This window comes from Diorhabda sublineata, chromosome 5 (assembly GCF_026230105.1).
Source record: "Diorhabda sublineata isolate icDioSubl1.1 chromosome 5, icDioSubl1.1, whole genome shotgun sequence".
NCBI lineage: Eukaryota > Metazoa > Arthropoda > Insecta > Coleoptera > Chrysomelidae > Diorhabda > Diorhabda sublineata.
Genome location: NC_079478.1, coordinates 25,499,275 through 25,525,358, shown reverse-complemented (window position 1 = coordinate 25,525,358; position 26,084 = coordinate 25,499,275). Strand labels below are relative to the sequence as shown.

The 26,084-nt window shown below is 30.7% G+C and overlaps 2 protein-coding genes across 2 annotated transcripts in view; one reads left to right on the top strand and one right to left on the bottom strand.

The window, feature by feature from the left end:
• Positions 1–26,084, top strand: part of LOC130444186 (alpha-2C adrenergic receptor) — an 877,544-nt gene that overhangs the window by 80,216 nt on the left and 771,244 nt on the right. The window lies entirely within an intron of this gene.
• LOC130444187 (uncharacterized) lies at positions 8,144–25,692 on the bottom strand. The gene is made up of 5 exons (XM_056779235.1): positions 25,635–25,692; positions 20,763–21,745; positions 17,369–17,575; positions 13,314–13,497; positions 8,144–8,509 (listed from the first exon to the last, which is right to left on the bottom strand). Exons 1-5 carry the CDS (start codon positions 25,636–25,638, stop codon positions 8,349–8,351), a joined length of 1,539 nt encoding a protein of 512 aa, XP_056635213.1. The 5' UTR covers positions 25,639–25,692; the 3' UTR covers positions 8,144–8,348.

Here is a 26,084-nt window from a genome sequence, read left to right as displayed (position 1 = left end):
GTTTCTTGTTCACTTCTATCCTAATATCATTAAAATATCAATTCGTTCTTTTTCAGATGAACCATCTATTGTGATTTTCAATAAACTTCAACAATAATAATTTATCATAGCCACCTAATGAATTATTTTAACTTTGGCGGAAATAATGCAAATGTAACTATAACTCCGAAATTATGGCATTTAGGGATAACAAACATTCGATTGAAAATAATAAATATTTCTTAAGGATTTTGAAATGCGAATAATATACAGGGCAATACATTTGAAATAACAATTTCATTATAAACTAGTAGTGCGTAAACTATTTTATTTTCCTTAGGCTCATTTTTTGAATGTTTCTGATTGTTTTAAGGTCTTATGTGTTCAATAATTGTGGAAAGAAATGTGAACTTTTGAAATGAATTTTTATTTATCTGATATGATTTGTTTTGGTATACAGTGATGTGTGAAATATTTAATTAAACTATGGGCTACTTCTAGTCCCCTTAACTGGATTTTAATTGATAAATTTCCCCATATTCAAATTATGAATCTATAATTGTGAGAAAGTGTTTTCTAAAGTTATGGTATCTGAATGGAGAATTTTATAAAGCTTGGTAACAAAATAACTGTGGAAGAAGGTATTAATCAAACAAAAATTAAGTTGAAGGAAGGTTGGAAGCACTTTTGGTACGAAAATTGCATCAAGAAACCAACAATATGTACACAATTACTTCCAGAAATTCCCAGTCAATACTGGCATAGGAATTACGAGTTACTTCGAAGTAGCTTAGTCACTATAAGTAGACTAAGCTACTTCGAAGTATCCAGCACACCTTTATGAAATAAATATAGTAGATTCCAGCTTGTGCGATAGTTGTAACCGTATAGGCGACTTGTAACAAATTTTCTTTAAATGTTAAGGTATATGATAAAAATCGATGTTCTACATCCATTCAACTTAATGAACTTACTGGCATTAAATAAGTTGATTGTCTTCAACAATCTATCAAAGTTCATTAGATATTGCAAGTTAGAACTATAATCAAGTTAGTTTCGTCTCCTCAGCTACTCAACCAAAGAGACGTATTCCTACCTGTACCGTGCTCTACCTTGCTTTGAGTTAGTCACCCTGAACAACCCCTGGGTGTGAAACATAAAGCTTTACCCCTTCTATTGCGATAGTGACAACAGGTGATTGGACGGCCAAAAAAAGCTTGGTTAGGTTAAATAAAAATGGTCTCAATGGTTTTCTACCTCAATTGCATTCTGGTACTTCTAATTACCCAATTTTTGTGTATGGTGTACATAACCATTTTCTACATTTGCAATGCAGGTACGAAGAGACATTGAATACAATTCGTTGATCCTCTTTGATATCAAAATAATTTAATTCAATTTTACTGTGAGAAGTCATTAACATATTTCCGTTCAAGTTTATAATCCCATTCAGCTTTTATGAAATATACAATACTAACAATCAAAATGATCATGAAATTTAAAAATACAATACAGTTCTTCCGAGATGAAATTTCTTGTTAGATTGGAAACATTTGGCTAAAATATATTAATAATATATTATATATAATATATTATATATATTATATATATTTCTAGTAGACATACTCATAAAGGTTGGATTTGGAAATCTCTGATTTGGGATCGACTTAAAAACAATTTGAATATTTTGGAAAAAATTTATTTATTCCTATTTGGAGGACTATGAGAAAATGTAGGACAAAATTGATGATAGATTTCGATTTGGTATTTGGCAGTTTTGCACTGAGTTAGACCTAGAAATTTGTTGTCGATATGGAACATTATATTGGAAATTATTCCTATTTATTATAAAGAATTTGAGGAAATAAGACATATCGAATCCCATTATGAAGAAAGTATTCCTTTCTTAAAATAGGAATTTTTGGAGTAACTATCTTGTTATTCAAATTGCTCGTTTTGATGGAGATAATTTCAATTTGATATTACTATTTTCTGAGTCAGAAATTGAAATATTGCGATCAAAATTTGAGACACAGAAAAAAAATTGCAGTATGAGGAGGAATATCCTGATGATTGGCTATAATAAGAACGTACAATATTTTCTTCTTTTAGGTTCCACCACAACACAGATCTTCTAGCTGGGTTACTCAGTTTGCTTAGCTAAGAGTCCTAGCTTCAAAACTTCACTTGTTCGAAAATTCAATTTATTGTAGAAAAGAACCTAATCATATTTTCTTTATCCTACTGACTGCGCCAATTTTATTCTTATTTACTAAATATATATCTCTAAAAAAACTGAATATATCACTAATTTTAAATTAAAGTTATTCACAGAAACAGTTCCTATGTATAGGCAACCAACACCCCACTTCAAATCGAAGGGCCTTTATTCATCTAATTTTGGCAAGTTACTCTCTGATGAGTTTTGGGCCATTTTCACGAACTAGTGAGGATCGATTTTTTGTTTAATATATTATATTCGTTATATTAAATAGACTAATATTTCAGTATGAGGTTATTAATTTGAATTTCAATGGTCGCGTCGCTGTGCACATGGCTAGATTTGGTCAAGAGAGAATGGTAGGAAGGAAAGTGTGAGGATGCCGAAGAGATTAAGAAGATTGTTGCTGTAAGCAACAGTAATTACTCAACAGCTTGGTAGTTACGCTATAAGTCCTTATGAGTTAGAAAAAATGAAGTTTTCCAAAACCGAATCCGACCGGACCAACCGCAGACTCAAGTACCCGTTGAGTTTGGTTGCAGCTAGAGCTAGAATGCTAATTATGTAACCGGATACAAGCAGTCCCATTGGCACGCTGTCTGATACTCGAGTGTGCACGAGGTTTGATAAAGTAATCGTAAATAGAATAAACTAACCGCTGCAGTGTTTCATGTTTCATTTTCGTTTTACATGTAATATCATATTTTGCGTTGCCTATATAATCGTTCCTGCTATAATTATCGCTTTCGATCAGGGTAGACGTGAATCAATTTATGGATTACAAATTTATAAGCGGCTTCATCCCTTTACTATAGGAATTGTTATAGTCTTATACCGTTTTATAATAAGGTATTTTTTATTTCGGCAGTTACAACTGTAGAACATTGGTTATATAATCAGTAGTGCAATATTTCCTGTAATTATTCCCGACAGCTTTGCTTCAATTGATATATATTTGAGGTTCCTTATTTGTTATCAGTTGTGGTTTTTCTAAATTTCCAATAGTACTAATTTTATTATATCTATACTATATCCTATTTCCCTCATCCTTGTCGAATATTCGGCATGACGCCCTAAGCTTATCTCGAGGAGGTCTGTTTAATTGTGCTCTCCCTTAGTGAAGGACTAATACCGTGGTTTTGTATCCAATAGCTCGTTGATCTAGCGTTTCGTCCTATTGCTGCGTTACTCTAAAAGAAGAGAAACCAGATCATGGGAACTCGATATAGTACATATCTACAGATTTATTACGATGTAAAAGGACAATGACAACCAAAATATGAGATATTCTGTATTATTTTAATCTTATTATTGATTTCTAGGAAAATAATACACTTTCATCGGCGGTCAGTGAGTACATCAAATCAAATATTACTCAATTCGTGAAATACGCAGTGTGTAGCATACGAGAAATAATATAAATATCATATAATCCACTTATTTACAAGTATAACTTATTGAATACTTGCAGTCAATAAAATAGAGAAAATGAATCAAGTAAACAAAATTTTGACTATATTGAGTGGTTCAATATTATTACTATCTACATTCGAATAAATGTGAAATATAATTTAAGAACTGGAAATTCTATCATTCATAATTTAGATTATTCTATAGATTTGAGGTATGAGCATTTCCAAAATTTCCTAGATTATTCTTCTGCGGGCTTATTTCTACAAAAAGTCTATTTCCACTGATTTCGATGAATATAATTTATGTTTTTAATAAGACAAGTCTCGTCTCTATTGAATATTATATAATAGAGCTCAAAAATCATTGGAAATATTCAAATAACATACAACAATAGTTTTTAAATTTCCACATCATGCACTTCCTATCATATGTAGGTTTGTGGAAATTAATTTTTTTGGTTAATTTACTCCATTGTATTATTGTGGAGGACCTGGAATGTCCAGAATAAAACAGTCAAAAATAGCGTTAGTTGGAACACCATGATACACGACGAACCGAAAATGGGTTCGGTTATGAAGAGTTTGCAAATATCAAATAGATAGATAATTGTCAGGTTGAAGTGTATCATTTTTATTATAATCATGAATTGTTCTGATCCAATATTCGTCTCTATCTATCATATCTGGGTATTGCATTGAGTTAATTTACGTGAATATCTGATGTGAGGCATGATTTAATTTCTTAGACCTTTTGATATGTTCAGGCTTCTAAATTTTTTGATATTAGGTCTCTTAATAAGTTTCTTCCATAAATTTTTAAAGATGGAAATTTGATGTTTTGAATTTTTTAGTCTTTACCAAAATATGATATTGAATCTGACATTTTACGTATTTTTGTTAATCAATAGATCACCCATTTCATGAATATCAACATAAGAATGAAATTGAAATTTGTTTTAACAAGGAAGATTAATTTTTCCTTGGTCCCTACATCTCAAATACGTAGCAGTCATCAATTAAATTATTTGTAGTTGTATTAAAATTATAAAATAACGCTATAAATTCTACCTACATTAATTAGTCCTTTTTTATCATTTATAGCTTTATCATTCTTATGAATGCGATACATTTCTAAAAATTCTCTGTTTCGTGTATTAGATTCCGTTCCAAGAATTTTTGAATCTTTATAATTGAATTTATGTTTTTTTTTTGATATTTCGTGGTTCGTTAGTGCAGTTTTATTTCCTTTATCGTATTGATAGCGTCACACTCAATACAAGGCACTTGATATATAATATTAATCTTTTTGTTTTGTAGTGTTTTGGATTTTAATTTAGTGAAATATTTGGATAATGTATATGTCCTTTATGTCTTATACTTTTAAAATAGAAGACTCCCTAAAATCAAGAAAATTTAGATATCAAAGACGTCCAAACTTTTCCCATTTTCGTGAATTTGACTGATGTGGAGTTGACGCCTTTCTAGATATGGAAATGATGGACTCGGTGCAAGCCCTGACTAATGTCAAGATTGAAATTAGTTCTGTGAGATTTATAAGTACGTAATAAATAACTGGCAAATGTTTCAAAACGGTTAGTTGACCCTATCATTATGCTGACACTGATTCCACGCTTCTGCTTTCTTTCAATACTGTCCACGATTAGTGCATCCTTTGATAGCAGACCGCTGACGGTCGATTTGGTAAGGGAACGGCAGCACTGGAAAGTGAAATGACGTGATATCGTAATCATATAGGAAATATAATTAGGTGTGTAAGACGGCTGTTAGAGGGTAAGAAGTTATCGATTCACTTCCATTTGTCGATGTCAAAAGTTGTAGAGGATATAACTTAGTATATATTTATAAATAGAGTAGAGTTCTATTGCACTGATTAGAATAAACATTTCAAAAGATATGAATACCGTGAGAGTGGAGCATTTCAAGGGAATATTCAGTCAAGAGCTGCATTAATTCATTAATTTGAAAAAGTATATTGACAAGTAAAGTACTTCTAGAGAGTATGAGACATTAATATGAAGGGTACACTCAGAACAATTCAAATTAAGTAAGAAATTTGACATCTGATATACCGGAGCACGCCACATTTAGATAAGGGAAGTTTTCACTAACTGAAAAGTGTTAATCTGGAAATTTGAATATAACAATAGAGGATTAAAGGCTATCTAAATAGTAAAAAACTATGTCTTGACTTACTGGAGTGCAGTTGTTTCAATATATTTTGTTTTGTTTCAAATGTTATGAAACCAAAGTGAAAAAATGTCTTGACTATTTCCGCAAGACTATTTCCGCAAGTCGGAAGTATTAGAAATCATTAATTAAGAAAGACCGCGCAGCTAGGGTGAAACACGTATTCTCCACTCTACGACTCTACACTTAGAAAAATCTTTAATTAACAGAATTTCATTAGTACAAAAATTTATGTTAGAGAAAGTTCACAATAAAATATGCTCAAGAATTTATACAATTGAAGGGAATATTTCCTATTTAGCGTAAGATTATTATCTATTTTCTACTAATTATAAATGGAAATTAATGCTGTTTTTCAATTAAAAAAACTGAAACAGTTTAAACAGTATTAGACAGTTAACGATAACTCAGATTGAAACATTAAAATTAAATTTTTGTTAAGCCAGATTACTGATAATCCTCAAAAACCAAGTTATCGTCCACAGAGACTGGAGATAAACTAAAACATGATGTCTTGACTTACCTGTTTTATACTAATTTTTTCCACCAATAAACTTTCTCCCGCGAAAATTAATCACAGCGGAAAAACTATAGAGTGGGCTGAAAGGAATTGGCACTTTGTCTCTTCAAGCTACTCTAACATTTAGCAGTTTCAATGCTCTTAAATGCATCCAACAATTTATTATTTGATACGATTTTCAACAATTTTTTATCAATATTTATGTTATGATAGTGACTGGCAGCGTGATCGGCAATACATGATTTTTTACTCCGTCCAATATGCTTCCCGGCACAATCACCATTCAATTTCATATATACCACTCTTTCCAAATATAGAGTTTTATCTTTAGGATAGTCCAACAATTATTTCAATGTATTGTTGGATTTATAAACCAATTTAAAATCCAACTGTTTAATATTCCTCCCAATCTTTATGTATAAACAGGTTTTTTATGTTAGGTTTGGAAAATAGTGGTTCCATATAATTTTCTTAAACCTATGATAACTTTTTCGTATTTCCAGAAATTATCCGTGAGCTTCGAGTAGACTTATTCACCCGTTCAGATCAATATAAAATTTAAATAAGACATTCTGAAACAAGAAACATGTCAATATATGACTGACTTGAGTATTCATCCAATTGAATTTTGGAATCATGTTCTAACTGATAATATCTGCATATTTTATTAGTATAAGCGGTCAGCATCAGAAACTTCCCCATTTATCTGACAAAATGATTATTTTGTCAGATAAGAGATTGATAGTAGGAATACCTACTTTATGCTAGTTATTATATTATTTTACTCAAAATATGGAGGTAATTTATCGTACACAGTCCAGATGGAAGTACCTCTTCTGATACCATCACCACGAATAGTAGCTAGTTCTGTTCTGTTGAATATTCTTAGCATACATCTTGCATTGAATAGGCGCGTTTTTGTTTTTATGAAGCTAGAGAGTGCAGTGAGTGTTGTGATTATTCTATCTTCAAGCGTCCTTTAACACTTAAGGGATCCAGTTTTGCAATTATTAAATTTCCTTTCTCAAGATGTTAGATACTGAATAGGAAAGTATACTCCTAACAAGGTTTTCGAAGAAGTGGCTATTCTATATCTGTTAAGGATTACTGCCGAAGGAAGGTTTCTTAGGTTAGGTTAGGTTAGGTTTGTAATTTGTTGTATCACTTAATCATTTTGTTATTCATTCAATACCATCTTATTGTATCATCTACTAAATTTTATGGAAATTTTTTATCAAAAATACAATCAATTGAGCTGAAATTTCATCTTCGTATCTCCCTATACAAGCTTTTTTACCGTCCATATCTGTATTACAGAACATTACAAAGACTCTTCAATGACACATAAACCTCTCCCTATAGTTTACATCACCAATTTCATAAACCATAAACTTCTACTACGCACGAACAATCAAGTTTGATAAAACCTTCTGTATGGTATGTCAAATTTTGAGCAGATAATAGGTAATTTCTAACAATTATTGATAATTAAGAAAGAAAAGAGAAATATATTAAATTGTTTTCTGTAGAATTTGAGTACACTGGTGCCTTTGGGTATGATAAATAAGTTAACAGGAGATTTAAACTACCCCATTGTTATGCCTTGTCATAATAATATTCCCATAACATAACATTAGTATCAAAACCTAATATATGCATTAAGTGAAGTTCTTTGCACTAACATTTATGGATCCTGAATTTTCTGGGATTGGACTATTAAATCTAAAATTTTTTCTCATCTAGTTTAGGTGAAAAACAGTTGTCTGAAATGTCGGTTATAAAGCAGAAATTGAGTAAGACTTATTATGTTTATCAATATAATTTTTAAAGTTTGTATGTGACCACAAGTCTATATAATAAGCTATTTGAAGTGTGTAGACTTTGACGTAAAAACTATTACAAAGATGTCCTGAATAATAACTATATTTGCGGTTGCTATAATCCAAATGTTAATGTTGGAAATTGAGAAATATTTGGAAGATGTCATGTGTTTTCGTTTGATACTGCGCTAAATCGAGAAAGATTTGTTCAATTCTTCATCCATTAATCGAATATTGTCAAAGAAATTTTTCAAGAACTGAGAATTAAATTCTGGTAAGAATCTTCCATCATCAGTTGCAATGCAGACATGTACTTTATTTTCATATACTATCAAATTACTGGAGATAGCTGAAAACAAAGAGAAACGTTAAAATTAAATTCAACATATTCATTTGGGATTGTGAAAATATGAAATTGCATACCACAATAATCAATGCTATCAATGGTTGTGATATTTGATGAATTTTGGAATATCGTAGAATTTATGAGGAATTGAAATTCAACACTTCCTTAAAAACCTCCTTGAATTAAATTTGAAAACTGCGGAATGTTGTAAAATGTGTCTAGTTCAGCTCTCCTTGAGACAAGATGAAAGTTTGGTATAATGATCAAAATATCTCTTGTGTGGCTTTCAAGACAACATGTTTATAGTTGCTAACATCCTGCTCTTATCCAAAATAATTTTTCAATGGAAAATAGATGAAAAAGCATGTTTTGTCTTGGTTCACAAAGTTTTTATTATCATAGCCTCCTAATAGAAAGTACAGTTATCTGTAGTTAATTCCTGTTTGTGTGATACTATTGCTCATGTTCTCAGAAATTTCGCTTTTCAAATAACAGGTCAATAGAAAATGTGAATCTTCTTATCTGAATTAGAGGGAATAAGTGATCCTAGTGCTGTGATTTGGCGAATTAAAAATTCAGTAATATTTGAGATTGGAGAAACTATTAATTATCAACAATATTTGTTATTTCCAGATTCAATAATCAAAAAGTCTCTCGTCCAATGTGGAATTTTGAAGTGAAATATTAAATTAATTTTTATTAATATTTCTTTATACTATAGCATCTTGGCATTAAACAATATTATTTGACAAAAAAATTGGTTTGCCAAGACAGACGGATGCGGTGAGAATAAAAATTTACTAATATTAGTAGGAGCTGCAGTTAATACAGCACAAAATACTGCACGCAAATAAATAACTTGACGAACGAGAAATGATTGAATGTATTAACATTTGAAGTACGAGAGGTGTCCGATGAATACTTTGCCTACACAAGAAAAAAAATTCAATAGCTCAATATATTTGACTTAGACTGATCCAATTTTCTTTAACTGTCTTAAAAATTCTTTTTCACGCAATCTACATAGTAGGTCGCTGTGGCGGCGATGGCCTCATTCGACTCAAATTTCGAAGTAAGAAGATGCCAAGGGGTTCCAAATTTGGAGAATACGCTTGTGAATTTGTAATCCAATGCGACAATTCAGTCATGTGAGCTAATTCGTTATTATGGTATGAGAGCACTTTTAGCCCAACTAGGTCTTTTTTAATGCGACATCAAAGTGGCGTAAGAATTTGGCACATTACCACCCTGTGACCGTTTTCCCCTTCTTCAGCTGATCGAAATAGATCACAACTTTTTTTTCCAGAAAATGTTGTCCATTAAATTTCTCACCAACATATTAGTCTTTGCTCACTGTTTCTACTGTTTTTTGATCTCTGCTCTGAGATAATCTCACGGTTATGCTTTTTGTTTTAAATAAGAAACGTGGCACCCATAATGCCAACAGATTTCTCATGCGTAAAATTTCATGCATCCTCGCGTTTTTGAAAATGATCATGTGCAGTTTATAAATTTCTGTCACTTTCCTAGGTAGCTGCGCGATTTCCCTACAAAAAGCATGAAAAGAATCTCTCCCTTCCTTTTTCTGAAATCTGCGGATGAACCCTCTAACCCTCTAAATTTGCTATTGGTATATGTATAATCAGATATTTTCAGTGGCAATCTAATTTACGAAAAAAGGTTTTTTAGTTAAATATTAAAACACTCTCCAGCAATTACACGAAAAAACTGGAAAATACCGGTATTATTGGTGCACCACATGGTGGTGGGTGCAGACTTTTCCGCTTGATTAGTAGTCAATTTGTTCATCGAATTCCATTCAACGGGTACTTTTGTAAGAAGAAGAAGTAACTAAAATTCAAAGTCCTGCCTTTTCAGTGAGAAAACAAAAAAAATTTGCTTAGACGTTTTGTTGAAAATATCATTGCACTATTCTTATGGGACATTTACTCAAAAATTTATGGAATTCGCTCAATATAACATTGTTAATAAATTTATATGAAGTGGAAATGGATAAAAATAGAATAAAGATGTGAAATGTGACACATCGATTACTCATAATAAGTTTGTCGTTGATTGAAATATATAAATTTTTATTAAAGATAATATATCTTCAATATATCTCCATGTTATCTATTACTAAATGGTGTCTCAATATTTCTAGATCAGTAGCAGTTTTTGTGATACTCACTCTAGCATCAACAATGTTGAAGAGCTACCTAATATCACCTGTCACTTATTCAAACATCCTATAATTTCATCAATTATCAGCTATGATCAATGAGAATACGCAGAATGAGAGACAATAATTTGATCAAGGGCTAAAAGGGAGACATAGATAAGTATAGGATATAGAAGACATAATATTATTGGGATACACACAAACGTCATGTAGTAGCTGAAACAAGGACATAATGTTGTTTGCCGGAATTTTACTAAAAAATCCGAAGTTTGGAATAAATTATTAAGCTGTTTCACTGATAATACACCACCTTAAGATTATGATGTAAAACTCGTAAATATTCTCTAGAAAAAGTAGTTATTTATGTAAGGTTGGTAACTTAGTACTTTCGCTTTTTACTGATAGAGAACCTTAATCTATTTTTTGTAAAAGTTATGTTAGTGAAGTACTTCGCCGATTCTCTCAAATATACATTGACGTAACTTTAGAAACAAGTAGTGCGGGATTTTTATCAAAGCTATTAGTTGTGAGTTAATTTTAAATGGAGTCCAGAAACGAATATTTTGAGCATATTTTACGTTTTCACTTCCGTAAAGGAGAGAAAACTGCTGCGGCTGACAAAAATTATGTGAAGTTTATCGTGCTAATTGCTCACGTGTCAAAATTGGTAGGAAAAATACGTTCTATACATTTTTCCCTCAAATATGAGCAATGCTCTGGTCGGCCTACTGAAGTTGATAATGACCAAATCAAAGTCATAATTTAAGAGGATCGTCATATAACTATTCGAGAGATTGCGAAAAGGTTATATACATCGCACAAAAGAATTGAGAACATTTCAGATATCCTAGGCTAGTTAAGAAGCTTGATATTTGGTACCTCACGAATTGACAGAAGTTCACTGGTGATGAAAATGGGTCCTGTGCAGTAACATAGTTCGAAAACGATCATGGAGCAAACACACCCAAACTAGGACAAACCACATCGAAAGCTAAAAAACAACAAAAAGCTCATGCTGTCAGTTTGGTAGGATTACAAAAGTATTGTGTTTTCAGAGCAATCAATTCTTGTGTTTACTGTCAAAAATTAATGAAATTTGATTAAGTAATCAAAGAAAATCGGTAGAATTGTCAAATTGGATTTAATGTTAATACATTTTTGTGACAACCAGAGAGAAAAGGAAAATATGTATTTTGTAAATTAGAATATTCTTTTCTCAATCAAAAATTTATTTGAAACTTCATCAATCAAGTGAAACATTTATGTTAACACTAAGTATTTTATGACGGCATTGTATTGACTGATTCTGCAATAAGTTTGGTTTGTGAGAATATACAGACTTGAGCATTTGTTTTTGGTACGTGTCCATTATTAAAGATGTGGCTAGGTAATTATTGTATGTAAAGGCCAGAATTTCATTGAAATTAACTATTTTACTTATAAGAACTATCTTCCTAATAATCATAATTTCGTTTCAAAGAGGTTCTGGATTTCAATGGAAGTGAATATAATTTTGTTCTAACTACATTCTATAAAGAAAAATCAATATAATGATACGTTAGACTGATTGGATGAAACTTGCGTCTTCACCATGTTTCTCAGTGTGCTTTAATTTAAGAATTGGATATAAGGATTGTATATTGAAATTCCTCCAAATTACTGTTAAAATATAGGAGAATTTCTAATGTCTAATACATCATAGTTCTCAAACCAAACTACAAATTTTATATTTAGGAATTTTTTAAGGAAAAGCGGGAATGAATATCACAAATTTTCGAAAGTGGTTTCCAACTCCTTATCTGAGTTTCAAATTTTCAATGCTTTTGCAATAAAGTTATGTCGATAAATCTCATGAAATCAATTTTTTTCAAGTCAGATACAAGTTCAGTACATAATCGAGTGAGCAAGTTAAGAAATCTTATTGACAACTCAAGAAGAGTTATTTCATATGTGTTTTTAAAGAGATGAATGAACAGACTAGTAAAGAAGAAATATACGAAAGTTATTTTTTAGAGCCTATCATTTGACGTATTTCAAAGTGTTGGTTACAATTTAAGCTGCTACGTTTGTCACCATGTGGGAAATTCACTTTGGTTTTGGTTTTCAAAAGCAAATAAACTTTGAAATTCAATGCTGCCTCGGTATGATGAACGTTGAAAATGGGCATAGATTGTGTAAACTTTTCAATAAATGGAAGACAAATGTTCATGATAAGGAATGGCGTAGTGTCATGAATGAATACTTGACAAAGTATTCATTCATTCTTTCTAGATAATATTCTGAAGCTAGTGTCATGTATTGAAAAAAGAATTGTTTATTGTGACTATGTTGAAAAGTGGAAAAAATGTTCAAATTTTTAGTTTTAAAGACAATTAACATTCATTACGGAATCTAGTGGGCAATTATAAAACAAAAATTTTCGCTGTATTTGAAGTGTGAGATAATGGAATGCAACTGTGTTTGTTCATATGTTGAAGAGAAAAACAAGATTAACAAAATATATCTATCAGGTAGTGAATATCCGGTTTATGATATCAGATCAACGTCAAAGTCAAATAATTCAACAGCACTACATTTTTCGCACAATTTAAATAATTAGTAATTGTTTGTTTGATTCATACTTACCCACATATGCAAAATTCGGTGGAGCAAAATACATATTCTTAACTTCAAACTCATTGCAAGCATATAGTTTAGGTATAGGGGGTAAATTACTAAGACACAGAGTGACATATTCCAAATTCTCCCCTATAGCGGTTATGATGGATGGAAAATAACCACTTAGGTAGTTCATCATGAAGTATCTTGCCTAAAAAAATATTTAGACTGTTAAAAACCTTTTCCTGCGTCCTTTCAATTGACCACAATTCCATACCATCAACAAATTTCAAATATTTGAACTTATTCCAATGTGATTTGGAATATCTCACCAAATGGACTATAAATTTCTTCCTCAGTTCATGTTGAGGGAAAATTATGGTTTCAATCTACTTTGGAGATTAAGGTGCAAAATTTACGAAATAACTATGCTATGACGAGATTGTGGGAGATTATATAGAGAAGAAGGGATATTTCTACGAATGTGTGAAAATCCGATATCAGACGAGCCGCAGTTCGAGAAAATGACCAATTCTAGTGAAATCGTCAATGAAATTCATTATAAAACGTGTTTAATAAGATATTTGTTAGGTATGGAAAAAGTACGTGATCATGAATAGAAAAAATTCTATGCAGAATAACAAATTGAATATTACCTACGAAATGAAGAAAATTACATACCTGATTTATCTAGTAAATAACAAATCAAATAGTAGTCAAGAATAATAACTGGCTAACTTTTTCATTTTGATATGGGATAATTGTGACTTTGAAATAAAAGTTGACTACATGAATTTTATATAATGAAACGGGAGTATTTATTTCCATCTTCCTTGGTGGGTACTTAATTTTTCTTCATTTCAAATCAAATGTACAAAGATAAATAATAAATAATTCTCAAGCATCCTCCATATTGTTAAGCATATGATTAATCCTAATTTTTTCACTTGTACACTTTTCTATCTAAGCGTCCATCTATGACACTTTTGAGATAAAATCTTTCTATATTCCAATTACTTCATCAACAACTATTTTCCATTCCTCAGAGAAAATGTAGTCAACAACAAAGCTTTTATGCTAGTTATTAACCCCAAAGGTCATAAAAGCCAAGATAAACTAAGTTGAACCGACGCGAGAAACCAAAAATTACGTTCATAATATTGTTAAACATTTGAAACTTAGTTTAGGAATTTATATATACAAACACTGTATAATTAAACAAAGTATGAACTGTTAACTACTAGTCTCAGTCGAGTTATGATTTTATAGTAATAAACAACTGATACAGTGGTATTTAGAAGTGTGTTCAATCGTGAATATAAATGTAGATAGACGTAATGTATATAATTGATATTTGTCGTATTTAATATTTTTACATGTATTGAGATTGACCCTAAATTGTTATTAAATGTGTAATTATATACCAGTTGCTCTAGAAGACTTCGTTCATTCTTTACCTTCTATTCCCGTCTTTATTCACATTATTTACCGGACTCGTTATCCTTCAATGTCACCATACACCACACGTTACAAAAAATCTAAAATTGACGGCGCTGTCTTCTACATTTAGGGCTGCCAAAACCAATTCCGTGGGGTATTTGTCCAGATGTTATTCGCAAATAATGTCTCCATTATTTGCATGCCTGTTGGACTGTCCAGAGCCTTTCTTTGCGGGATGTGGATTTGCCGGACCTATCTCACTTCGTCCTTCTATGTGATTAAGGCTTATGTCCTTATATAGTCATCTTCCTGTGCATGGTAACTAGCATATCGGGTTAGTTAGTAGTTTAAATGTCACCGCCTTTATCTCAACGTTAAAACGATTTCTACGAATGCTTTATACCTTAAAATTCACTAATAATCAACTCGTTGTGTCCATATCAATGTAGATTTATTGAAATGAACTGTGAAACACTCATCTATTAAAATTGAACTGTTTTTAAATAGTGTTCATGGGGTGGTTATGCATAGCCTGTAGATGATCGATAAATATGGTTATTTGTTCAGTAGAAGGTATTGAAATACTACAATGAACAAAAGTATTACTTGTCATTTGATACCAATATTTTTCACAAAAAGAAGAATTGATTTTCAGAAGAAAGATGAAGAAGCTTATGAAGGCAGTTGAGCATGAACTTTAGTAGCCCTATTTGCTATTAATTTAGGTTCCAAAATTGCGCTCAGGAATCGGAGCGTCCTTTACAAAAATCAATTAAGCACTTTTACATATAAGTCACAAAGCAAACAGAATTAATTTGTGCAAAGTCAAAGATTGTCACAAACAGAAAAAAGTGACGAAGCATAAATATTAGGTTTTGTTTGTCTTTAGGAAAGAAAAACTTTCATGAATTAATAATTTTTTCTGACGAAAGCACCTTCACCACAAATAGTATTCCGTCCTTCCAAAAATTTGGACATTAGACCTAAAGCAATCATTGCTATATAATTAAAGCAAGACAACTTTATTTTCGAAAAGTTTGTTATACCGTGTTAAACGGGCCAGAAATCATCGGCTTTTTCTTCATTGAAGGAACGTCAAACCAGCATATTTACTTACTAATTTTACTAATATTTATTAACGAAATTATTTCAAATATTCGAGAAAATCATTACTTCGTCTTTCTCCTATTAATCAGCGTGTCGCAATAAGATTTTGGAGAATAAATGTGACATGTTGACCTGCTAAAACTACATACTTCACAATAATGGATTTTTTGTATCGGAAAAAGAAGAACCAATAGTTCATCAAGAATAAGTTTCGAATGACAGTGAAATACCAAAAAATAGAATAATTCTCACTTTCCCGTAGCTGAGTGACATAAGTACTTTACTTAAAATTGAACAGCATCAAAGTACATGTTAAATTTATCAAAAACCGCAGAACAATAACAACAATTAAAGCTTCAAGGAAAACTGGCACACAATGTGAACGTTGAACGCAGAAAAAAATATAAAGTACAAAGAACTAACATTTGAAGAAAAGACGGAACTTCAGCATCAACTTCTGAATGAAACGAGCAACATCAAAGATTCCGACCACAATTATTGTATGAGTGAGCAGTAAACCACCTTTAAATGCAACAACAAAGGCAGTCAAATGACTGTAGAGAATGTCAAAATGTAGTAAAAGAACCTAATGAAGAAATATGGAACTGCATTAATTGCAGAAATATTATGTATTAATAATTTTGTCTTTTCCATACCTTGCTGTATATATTTAGTTTATCTGTATAAAAGAATGATTTATTTTTGATATTACTGATGTTGTACATAATTTTGATATTTAATATTATAGTTTCGTGATTCCCATGTCAAAATATACGGTCTGTAATGTAAATCTGAATTTTACTAAATATCAAGTTTTGTTGCCAATATGTAATGTTTTCTAATTAAGAATTTCTGTTTTCTTTAGTAATATTTTGTATATGTATGATAATAAGATATGAATAAACAATATTTTTTTGAATAAGAAAAATTGGGGTAATCATTTATAGTAGGTACACCTATTCTAAGAGTCCTATTATGAAAAGTAACAAACGTATCATCTCTGAATTTATTATGCTTTAAAGAATTTCAAAGAATTTTCTGCTTTAAAATAAAAAAATAACCACTACCCATTTCAAATAAACCTAAGAAAAATCATCTGATGCGTGAATCCAAATTTGAAATAACAAATTCATTCGCTCACCATCTCAGAATTGGATATCATAATTTCAAGAATTATTCAACCAATTAAATTGATATGTATATTGCGATAGGACATGTATATAGAAAAGTGAGTTACGCGTAAAAAGCAATTTTATTCTTTTGGCGCAGCTAGTGAATCTTCTTGTTTTTTTGAACGTCCTTCCGATGTTTCAGAATTTTATCATAAAAAGGAAGGAAGTTCATATTGAAAAGAGTAATTTCAAATGATGTTAGCCACTATTTCCTTTCCAGCAGGAGCTCGTGAAATAATTCAAGAATGAGATCATCATTTGATAATTTATTATTAATTCAGCTCCCTTAAGTATATTCTCACGCTAAACTGAGTCAGCACATTTTTAGCGTCAACCGGATGTTAATACAATATTGTTCATTACCTGCAACCCTACAGAGAATAATGAATTTGTACATCTTTCCTTAACATATTTTAACTTCTCCAATGGAGACGGCGATTGAAACTTTATAGGCAAATGCAGAAAGTAAAATCCAACATTACATTCCAGCTTAATCGATTTAAAATCGGTAATAGATTCCACTTGTGCAGGAGTTACAAGTATCGTTTCTTTAGGTACTTCTAGTTTGTTCTGAAATAACAAAATGATATATTAATTAATAATAATATGGAATAAACCGATTTATCTCTTGTCTATTTCCTGGTTGAATGAAATAAAACGTTTTTTCTATTTTCTGAATATCTAGAAAGTGGATTGTAAGGTCATCGATACAACAGAAAATTAAAACTGCATTTATAAATCATGGAATATCAGAAAACATACATTCAATTACAAAGATTCAAAAACTCTTGAAACGGAGTCAAATACACGAAAAAGAGAATTTTTACAAATGGTTCACATACATACGAACGAGGAAGCGGTTAGTGGTGAAAAAACTAAATAGTCTAATTAAAGTTTATAGTTCTATTCCATAATTTCAATGCAACTACGAATATTTCAATAGATGGCTACCACAGCTGTGACGATTAAGAAAAACTTTATTTTTTTTTCTAAACAAATTTCTGCTTTGATTGTATTTCTATATCGATGTTCATCTTGTAGGTTATTCCATTGATTGGTGAAATTACGTAAATTGTAAATGTTAGGTCATTATTTTGGAAGACCGACATAGGTCGAATTTTCACCTTTTATTTTAAACTGATTCTTTATTAAACGAGGCCTAAAATCAAAAGAGAAGCAACAAGAAATTTCATTGAAAGTGGTATAGAGAATCAATATAATTACCTCATAAATTCAAATTATAACGATAGACAAGGTAAATAAAAAGTTTTTGGTAATTTGGTAATTTTCATCTTGAGCCAAAATTTTTGTTTTTGAATCAAAATTAATGATTTTCATTTTGATATGATAATTTATGCAGTTTTTAGTATATTTGTTACCATTTTTCCATTTTCTAAATAGTGCATGGTTTTTCTTATGTAATTTTCTGGACAATATAAGCATACAATATTACTCGTAGTTTTCGTTAGTATCCTCTGTAACACTTTTGATAAAGCTTGTAGAGAGAAAATATATTTCACTAAAAATTAATCAAAATTATATAGGGTATACAATACTCAATACCAATCCCTAAATTGATTTTTCCAAAACCGTTCCTGGTAATTCTAAGTTTAGTTGATCCTAGTCAAATGTTTATAGTAGTGTACACTGTGCCCCATTTTAAGTGGGACTGCACTATATCTCAGCTATTATTAAAGATAAAGACGTGCGGTTTCATGACCCTGTGTCACTTTTTTGTAAGACTTTTGAAGTCACAAACAGAAATGTTCCAAACACTTTTGTTTCTGAAGTACAATAAAATAGTTACTTTTGAAGATGTTATAATTTCTCAGGTCCTGTATAAATAGGAATAGAATGGAAATTGCTTATAGAAGATATTTTTACTTAGAAATCAATGGTATATGTAAAAATGTTTGTTAGATAGATTAGATTATGTACAAACTTTGTATTCTTTGAATGGAACACGCTGCAAATTTTAACGTGAATTTTTTTCTCTGAATACATTGATGTATCGCAACCAAAAATTTCAGCTTCAAAAATCAGAAAAATTTTCATGTTTGATTATTTAATAGCAAGCCATGAATTCTTCCACACTCCATGTTATTTGAACCAATTGGTTTAATTATATTCTAAACAATGACTCAAAATATCACTCTTGGACATAAACTTAAAAGTGTCGATAACAAAAAAATATATCGGTAAAGATTCAACATTACAAACTGTAATTACAAAAATCAAATTAGACAATGAATCATAATAACCAAAAAAGCCATATAAGTCCAACGAAATTGTTCTAAATGTCATCCACATACAGATTCAATTGTTTACCAAAATGAGTACTTAAATATTCTCTAACTACCCTTGATTTATGAGCAAGCGCTCCACCTTGCTGGAAATGTTTCTGATGTCGCTGTGCCAAAGATATTTGCTCCAGTAACTCTGTCATATTTAGGTATCGTTGGGCAGTTGAGCTACCCTCAAAAATTGTATACACAATTTTAGTGCCCAATACAAAATATGAAGCACTAAAACCAAATCGGCCTTGTTGCTGTCGTTTGAAAGTAATATGTTTGTTTTCTTGATACCAATGTCTTGTATTTTGTCTATTTAAATTGCCCATACAAGGGATTTGTCAGACCACATTACCTTTTTCTTAGTATCCGGATCTTGATGAGTTTTTGAAAGTTCCATTCGCTTAAATAGATCGTCAGGATGCAATTCTTGAAGAAAATTTACCTTACACGGTTCTAATTCAATTCATGCTTTTTTAAAATTTCTTGTACTTTTTTGGAACTCATACCTCTTCCTATATTTTGTTACAGGAAATTTGGGGTCTTGCTTGCACACACGCGCGCGAAAACATTAGTTTTGCCAACTTCATTTCTTTCAAAATGAGGTTCCTAGGCTCTAAATATCGGCAAAAATTTAAAGGAATGGATTTTAACTGGATTACCGTAGCGCGAGATAGCTGACGTCTTTCTAGAAATCTAATAAGATTTTTTTTATTTTTTGAATTTTGTAACAAAATAAAATAAGTCGATTCTTTACTTGTTTAAATATAATTGCAGTAGTGCTTCGACATTTTCGCTAGAAGGGCTTGAATATTTCATAATGTAATACGTTTCAAAATTTGGAAATTCTCTATTTTCACTGTCATCCATCATTATTGATTTGTACTTACTCTGTTTGTGTTCCATTCAAATAATAACACCTCCATAAGTGAACATTTTTGTTTTCGCCTTGTATTTCAGAAACAAACGTAGTAGGAAATTTCTATTTTTGGCTTTGTAAATCTCACAAAAAAGTGGTACAGAGTTGCGAGCCGCATGTCTATATCTTCAATAATAGCTGAGGTACAGTACAGTCTCGACCAAGATAGACCACACCACACCATACTGCATCATGAAAAAATTTAAAAAATTACATGTGCTGTCTAAACACTATATATCTCAACACTAAACAGTAATTTATTGTAACTTCTAAAAATCGCCCTCTAAATTAATGGAGAAGAGCAGTTGAAATTTCTTAGTAACCTCATGATATCTCCTCAGAGAGGCTTTACGGTGTGCTCTCATCAAATTGGAATATGAGATTTATTATTCACTCTCGTAAATATATTGATGCTAATTTATTGTATATTTCCGTTATTAATTCAGAAATCTTTTCGAAACATCTTCAAATATTTCAAACTCTTCGTAATACAATATTTTAAGAAATAATGTAAAATGATTTTATATGGGAATAATATTATACTTACATCGACAAAATATTTTTGTAAACTCATTGAAAATGCAGTATTTATAATATGTACAAAAGCAGCATCTGTAAATTTATTTTTAATTTTTTTGATTATAGCAAAAGCCTCATCATCCACAGCGAATGCGATATTCCTTCTGCTAAATGTCAGTGGAGATACTTCAACGTCTTTCCATTTGAAAAAATAGTACAATCTACTAAAAAAATAGTATCCAGGTGTTAAAAGGGTCAAATGTATCATCAGTAATAAACTCTGTAAAGAAAAATTTTTTGGCATTAATTTCTTTGATTTAATCATACGTCTCATAATTTCGTCGAAATCAGCTGATCCTTCAAAAATTTCGTTCATCAAAAATGATATAATGGATACTCCATCACCAACGGAATGATGCAACCTCATCCAAATAGCAATATCATTTTTATCAATCTTATTTTTGGTCTTCCAGGATGAACATCCATCAATAAGTGTCACCTTCCATAATAATGTATTGTTCTCAGGAAATGGATCATACGCTTTTTCACTTATAATTTGTTCGAGAGATTTTGAATAATTTTCACTATTTTCGTCAATGTAAATTGTTCTGAATATTTCGTTGACATCACACTTGGCTTTCAACAAATATCCATAGCAAAATATTTTATGTAATGTACTTGTCAGCTTCATATATTTTTCGGGTTCTCTGAATAATGAACGCGCTATAAAACCCTTACACCTCTGTAGTGTTTGCTGGAATGTTAGGGTTTTTGGCTCAACGAATATAACACCGTCAATAGCAAGCTTTTCAGGATCTCCCAAAATCCACAACGAATCTAATCCTGAGAGCATGCTCACATAATTATCACCATATGTAATTTTCAAGTATATCACTAGTATAATGCGTACGGTCAATGCCAGCAAAGAAAGAACTAAACATAACGGTGATAGAATTATCGTCACAAAGTAGCAAGTAACCACAAATAGCGTATTTAGGTTATGGTTATTTCCTGGAAAGAAAAGAGTTTTTGTTATTAATAATATTTTTATTGTAACAAAATTCAAGAAAAACTATGAATTGATTCAATATTATCAACATAAATTCTACTAGAGGTTATATATTTATGCACATCAATTTCTAGAACTAAAGGTTATGTCCAAATTACTGCGTACTGCTCTAAGTATACTAAGATGTATTGATATCTAGTTAGCCTAGACCAGTTCCATGCATAAATCAAATATTGCGTTACCATAGCAACGAACAATATATTATTAGAAGTGTCAGTGTAACGTTTGACGTCAAAAAAATAAACCAGAGTTACGCAATAAATTGAAAGAATAAAGATATCCACCAATATTGTGAATATCGAGTATTGAGCCATCATCAAGTACCCGTATTTAAAAGGATTAAGAGGTAAGCAGATTTACGAAAATATGCTCAATACCCTTAGTGATCAATGTCCTTCGTCTGCGACTGTGAAAAATATTGGACTGCAAGCTTCAAAAGAAGTAAATTATCCATTGAAGATCTGTTCTCGATTTGAAAACGATGAAGACTTCTTAAACCGAATTGTTACTATGGATGAGGTACATTTCTACGATCCAGAAACAAAGCAACATTCTATGGAATGGCCACACTCTGGTTCTTCAGGACCTAAGAAGTTTAGTGTCCAAAACTCTACGAGAAAAGACGCTAAAAGTTGTCTAAATGTGTTTTGTTTCTGCAGAACAACGCTCCTGCACACAAATCTCATGTTGTCATGCAAAAAACTCGTGATTTAAGGTTAGAATTACTAGAACACCCCCCTTATTCACCGGATTTGGCTCTGTCCGACTATTATCTCTTTCGGTAACTGAAAAAAAGGTCGTAAATTTTCTTCCAACGAGGAGGTAATAAATGCTATGGAGGTCTGGTTTGCAGAGCAGAAGGAAACATTTTTTTTGAAAGGTCTAGAGATGTTGCAGGTTCGCTGTAATAAATGTATCCAATTATGAGGAGAATATGTTGAGTAATAAAATATTTTGACATTGAAATTTTGTTTGGTTCTATAGTAGGCTAAAAATTTTTCAATATATCACTGTACACACTTATTTTTTAAAAATCTATCATCAATACTATACACAGCCTCTCAATTATATATTTCTCTGTAAGCATTGAAGGAATTACTGATTACTGAATAAATTTTGAATTATAAAATAAGCATTTCATCATATTTTCAAGCTCGCAGATAATTGATAAGTGGAGTTATCAACTAAAAGAAATGGAAAATCATGTCAATTACTGCAAAAATGGTTAGTTATTAGAAGAAAATAATACAACTGGTATTTGATATGAAAATTTCTCTGAAACAAATTTAAGAATTCGAATTAAGGTACAGTTTGGATGTATAATAAGCCAATTTTTCATTATTTCATAGCCTTTGAACACTATCTGATCAATTTATTCCTGACATACAATAATGGAATTACTGTCGTTAATTGGTCAGATTTGACATCTATACTTATATTTCATTTTTTGTTTATTATCATTACACTGGCCTAGAAGATTTTCGTAACACAGGTAAGATATAGATAAAGATATAAATATTTTTTAGTAATTATCTGTTGTTATTGCAGTTTAAGATGAATGATAAAATATGGATAAAAAATGGAATCCTCTTCATGAGGCCTGACCCTATGTATAAAAAGCTGAAGTGTTAAGTTTTTCGATGTCTGTGAAGCTAGAAAAATGAAATTGTCAGAATCGAATCACTCCTTCTATGGTTAAAAATTTAGTGCTCATTTGGTGCTGTGATCGGTGGACGAAAAATGAAATCACTGCTAACTTTTAATTAAGCTGTCCGTGTAACGCTCGTGTGCTAGTAATTCAGTTCTCAAATAGTGCTGCCTGTATAATCAAATTTTTGGGAAAATATATTTTTGGTTTACGTTAAAGTGGTTTACGGCTGACAAAACGACGCAAGAAGTCATAGGGCTAAAAGACGACTTTAAAATCAGTATTGGTGAAATTGGATGAAGTAACTGATTAGTTCTCAATTGATGCTACTGGAAGAGCCAAAAAAATCTTTGGAGAAAATTCAGTGCCAACATACCAACATAAGCATTATTATAGGTAGAACACTAGAATATGAACTGATAGAATCAAAAGACGTCACTATTAAGTGCTGCTATTGTAGCCAAGGATTCTTAGAAAATATTTTTTTTTTTATTTTCTCGAATAAATTACTGCTCATATAACGACACCAGATGTCTTGAGAGGAAGGAGTCTCTAAAATGTGTGCTAATGGAATTGGAAAACGTCTCTATTCAGAGCTTAATTCTTGTTGTTCGTGCAGCCAAATATATTCGAAACAAAAAATTCGTTTCCAATTTTTGCAAATATAATATATAACACAAAAGCAGACTTAGGGGTGGAATATGACTCTAGAATCAAAACTGATAAAATTAAAAGGCGTCTATTCCTTACTCGATCAGTGCTCCTGATGAAACAAAAAAAAAATTATGAAAAATTTATTTTATCCAATTTTTGTATTTCTTCGGGGTAGAACAAGAGTAGAATAGGACCAGTAATAATTGATATGCATATATAGTTATAAGTACAGATGTTTCAGAATAATTTCAAGTAATCATAGATTATAAAAAAAAGAAATAGAGTGAAAGCAATAATAGATAGATGATAAGGTTTTTGAAAATGAGTAAAAATGATAATGATGATTATGAAGGAAAGAAATTGTAGTAAAAACGGAAATTATTATTTTTATTAAGGAAAAGATGAATTTAGTGGAAACTCGGTACCCATTTGGAAAGAAATTTTATCATAATTGAACTACCATGTAAGATACTGTAAATACATATGATATGTTTCTAATATCGAATTCCTCCCAATTCCCAATTCCATTTTGTGGTTATACATTACAAATTTGAGGACTTTCTTATGTTTTCTTAGATGTATCCTTCTTTTCTTAGACATCTTTATCGTGGAGCTTCATCATCACTTTTATAACCACACAAGTTGATGATTTTTGATATTTCTAGACCAGAGTGAGCAAAATAATTTTCAAGATAAGCTTCTGCTTCTAGGATATTTATCTTGCTTGCGTAAAAATTTGATAGCTGTTTACAAATGGAATTTGGAAATAATAATTTTGATGAGCTATATTCGATAGATGAAAAATTGATTGATACTAAAAACTAATTCTCGGCCTTCTATTTCACAGAATGAGTAGAACTAACTTTAATAAAAAAATTGGAACTTCCTAATATTTGCATGTAAATTGTTACTCATCAACCATGAATAAGGTTCATTAACTGATAAATTCTTTATCTACGTAAGTTAGAATGCAATTGGAAAATTATAATTACATAACTGAAATTATCCCCTGCTTATCGTCTGATAACTTGTTTAAAAAGTTTTACAATTTAGTATTATTCTTTCGTTTTTGGTGCAAAAAAAATCAATTGTCAATAATTTAATATTTACAAAAAATACTGTTACCATTGAACGAAATAGAATTTGATATCATTCAAAAAGTTCCATATAGAATAATTAGGTTGAAAATTGAATCATCTTTTACATCAAGATCTCAATTCAATGTTATCTGGTCCACTTTTAAAATATTTTCCCATAATTGAACAGAAGTATTTCTTCCCAAAATCATCTTGAAAATAATACAAAAAACTATAAAAATTTCTATAGTGAATATGATTCCCAAACATATTATTTTTGGGTAACATTCCAGTAAATGACAGACAGACTACAGACTGTATAGAGAGAGAATGAACAAGAAGTTATTGAAACAAACCCAAAAACTTGAAGTTCGTTCTATTCAAGTATTCTATTTAATGATGACAATGAATTTCCAAATTATATATGAAAAATATTTCAAAAACAATTCCTACCCATCGTTAAGACACAAGCACACTTTTTTGATATAATACAAACCACAACCGTTTCATTAACTACATAAATAAGAAAATTATCGGTTTCCATATGAACAATTTCCAAATGTAATCTGAGTAACGTTAATTTATTTTATTTATCAGGCTCTTGTGAAGGTCAGCCTTAAAAGAAATTAGATATATTTTCATGAATATTAATAGGTTTTATTCAATCACAATCACGAGTGAACTATTAATAATTTGAGAATTGTTTTCCACTTGTTCGTTTATTTTATAAATATATGTAATATAATATGATTTTCCGTGATAAATTATATCGATGCTAAATCTCTCTAGATAGAGAATCAGTTTAATATAACAGGTAAAAATTGACCTGACAAAAAATAATATTTTTGATATTGCTGTCAAAATTTTCACCTCTGCCCCTATCCCACGGTTTTATATATAATC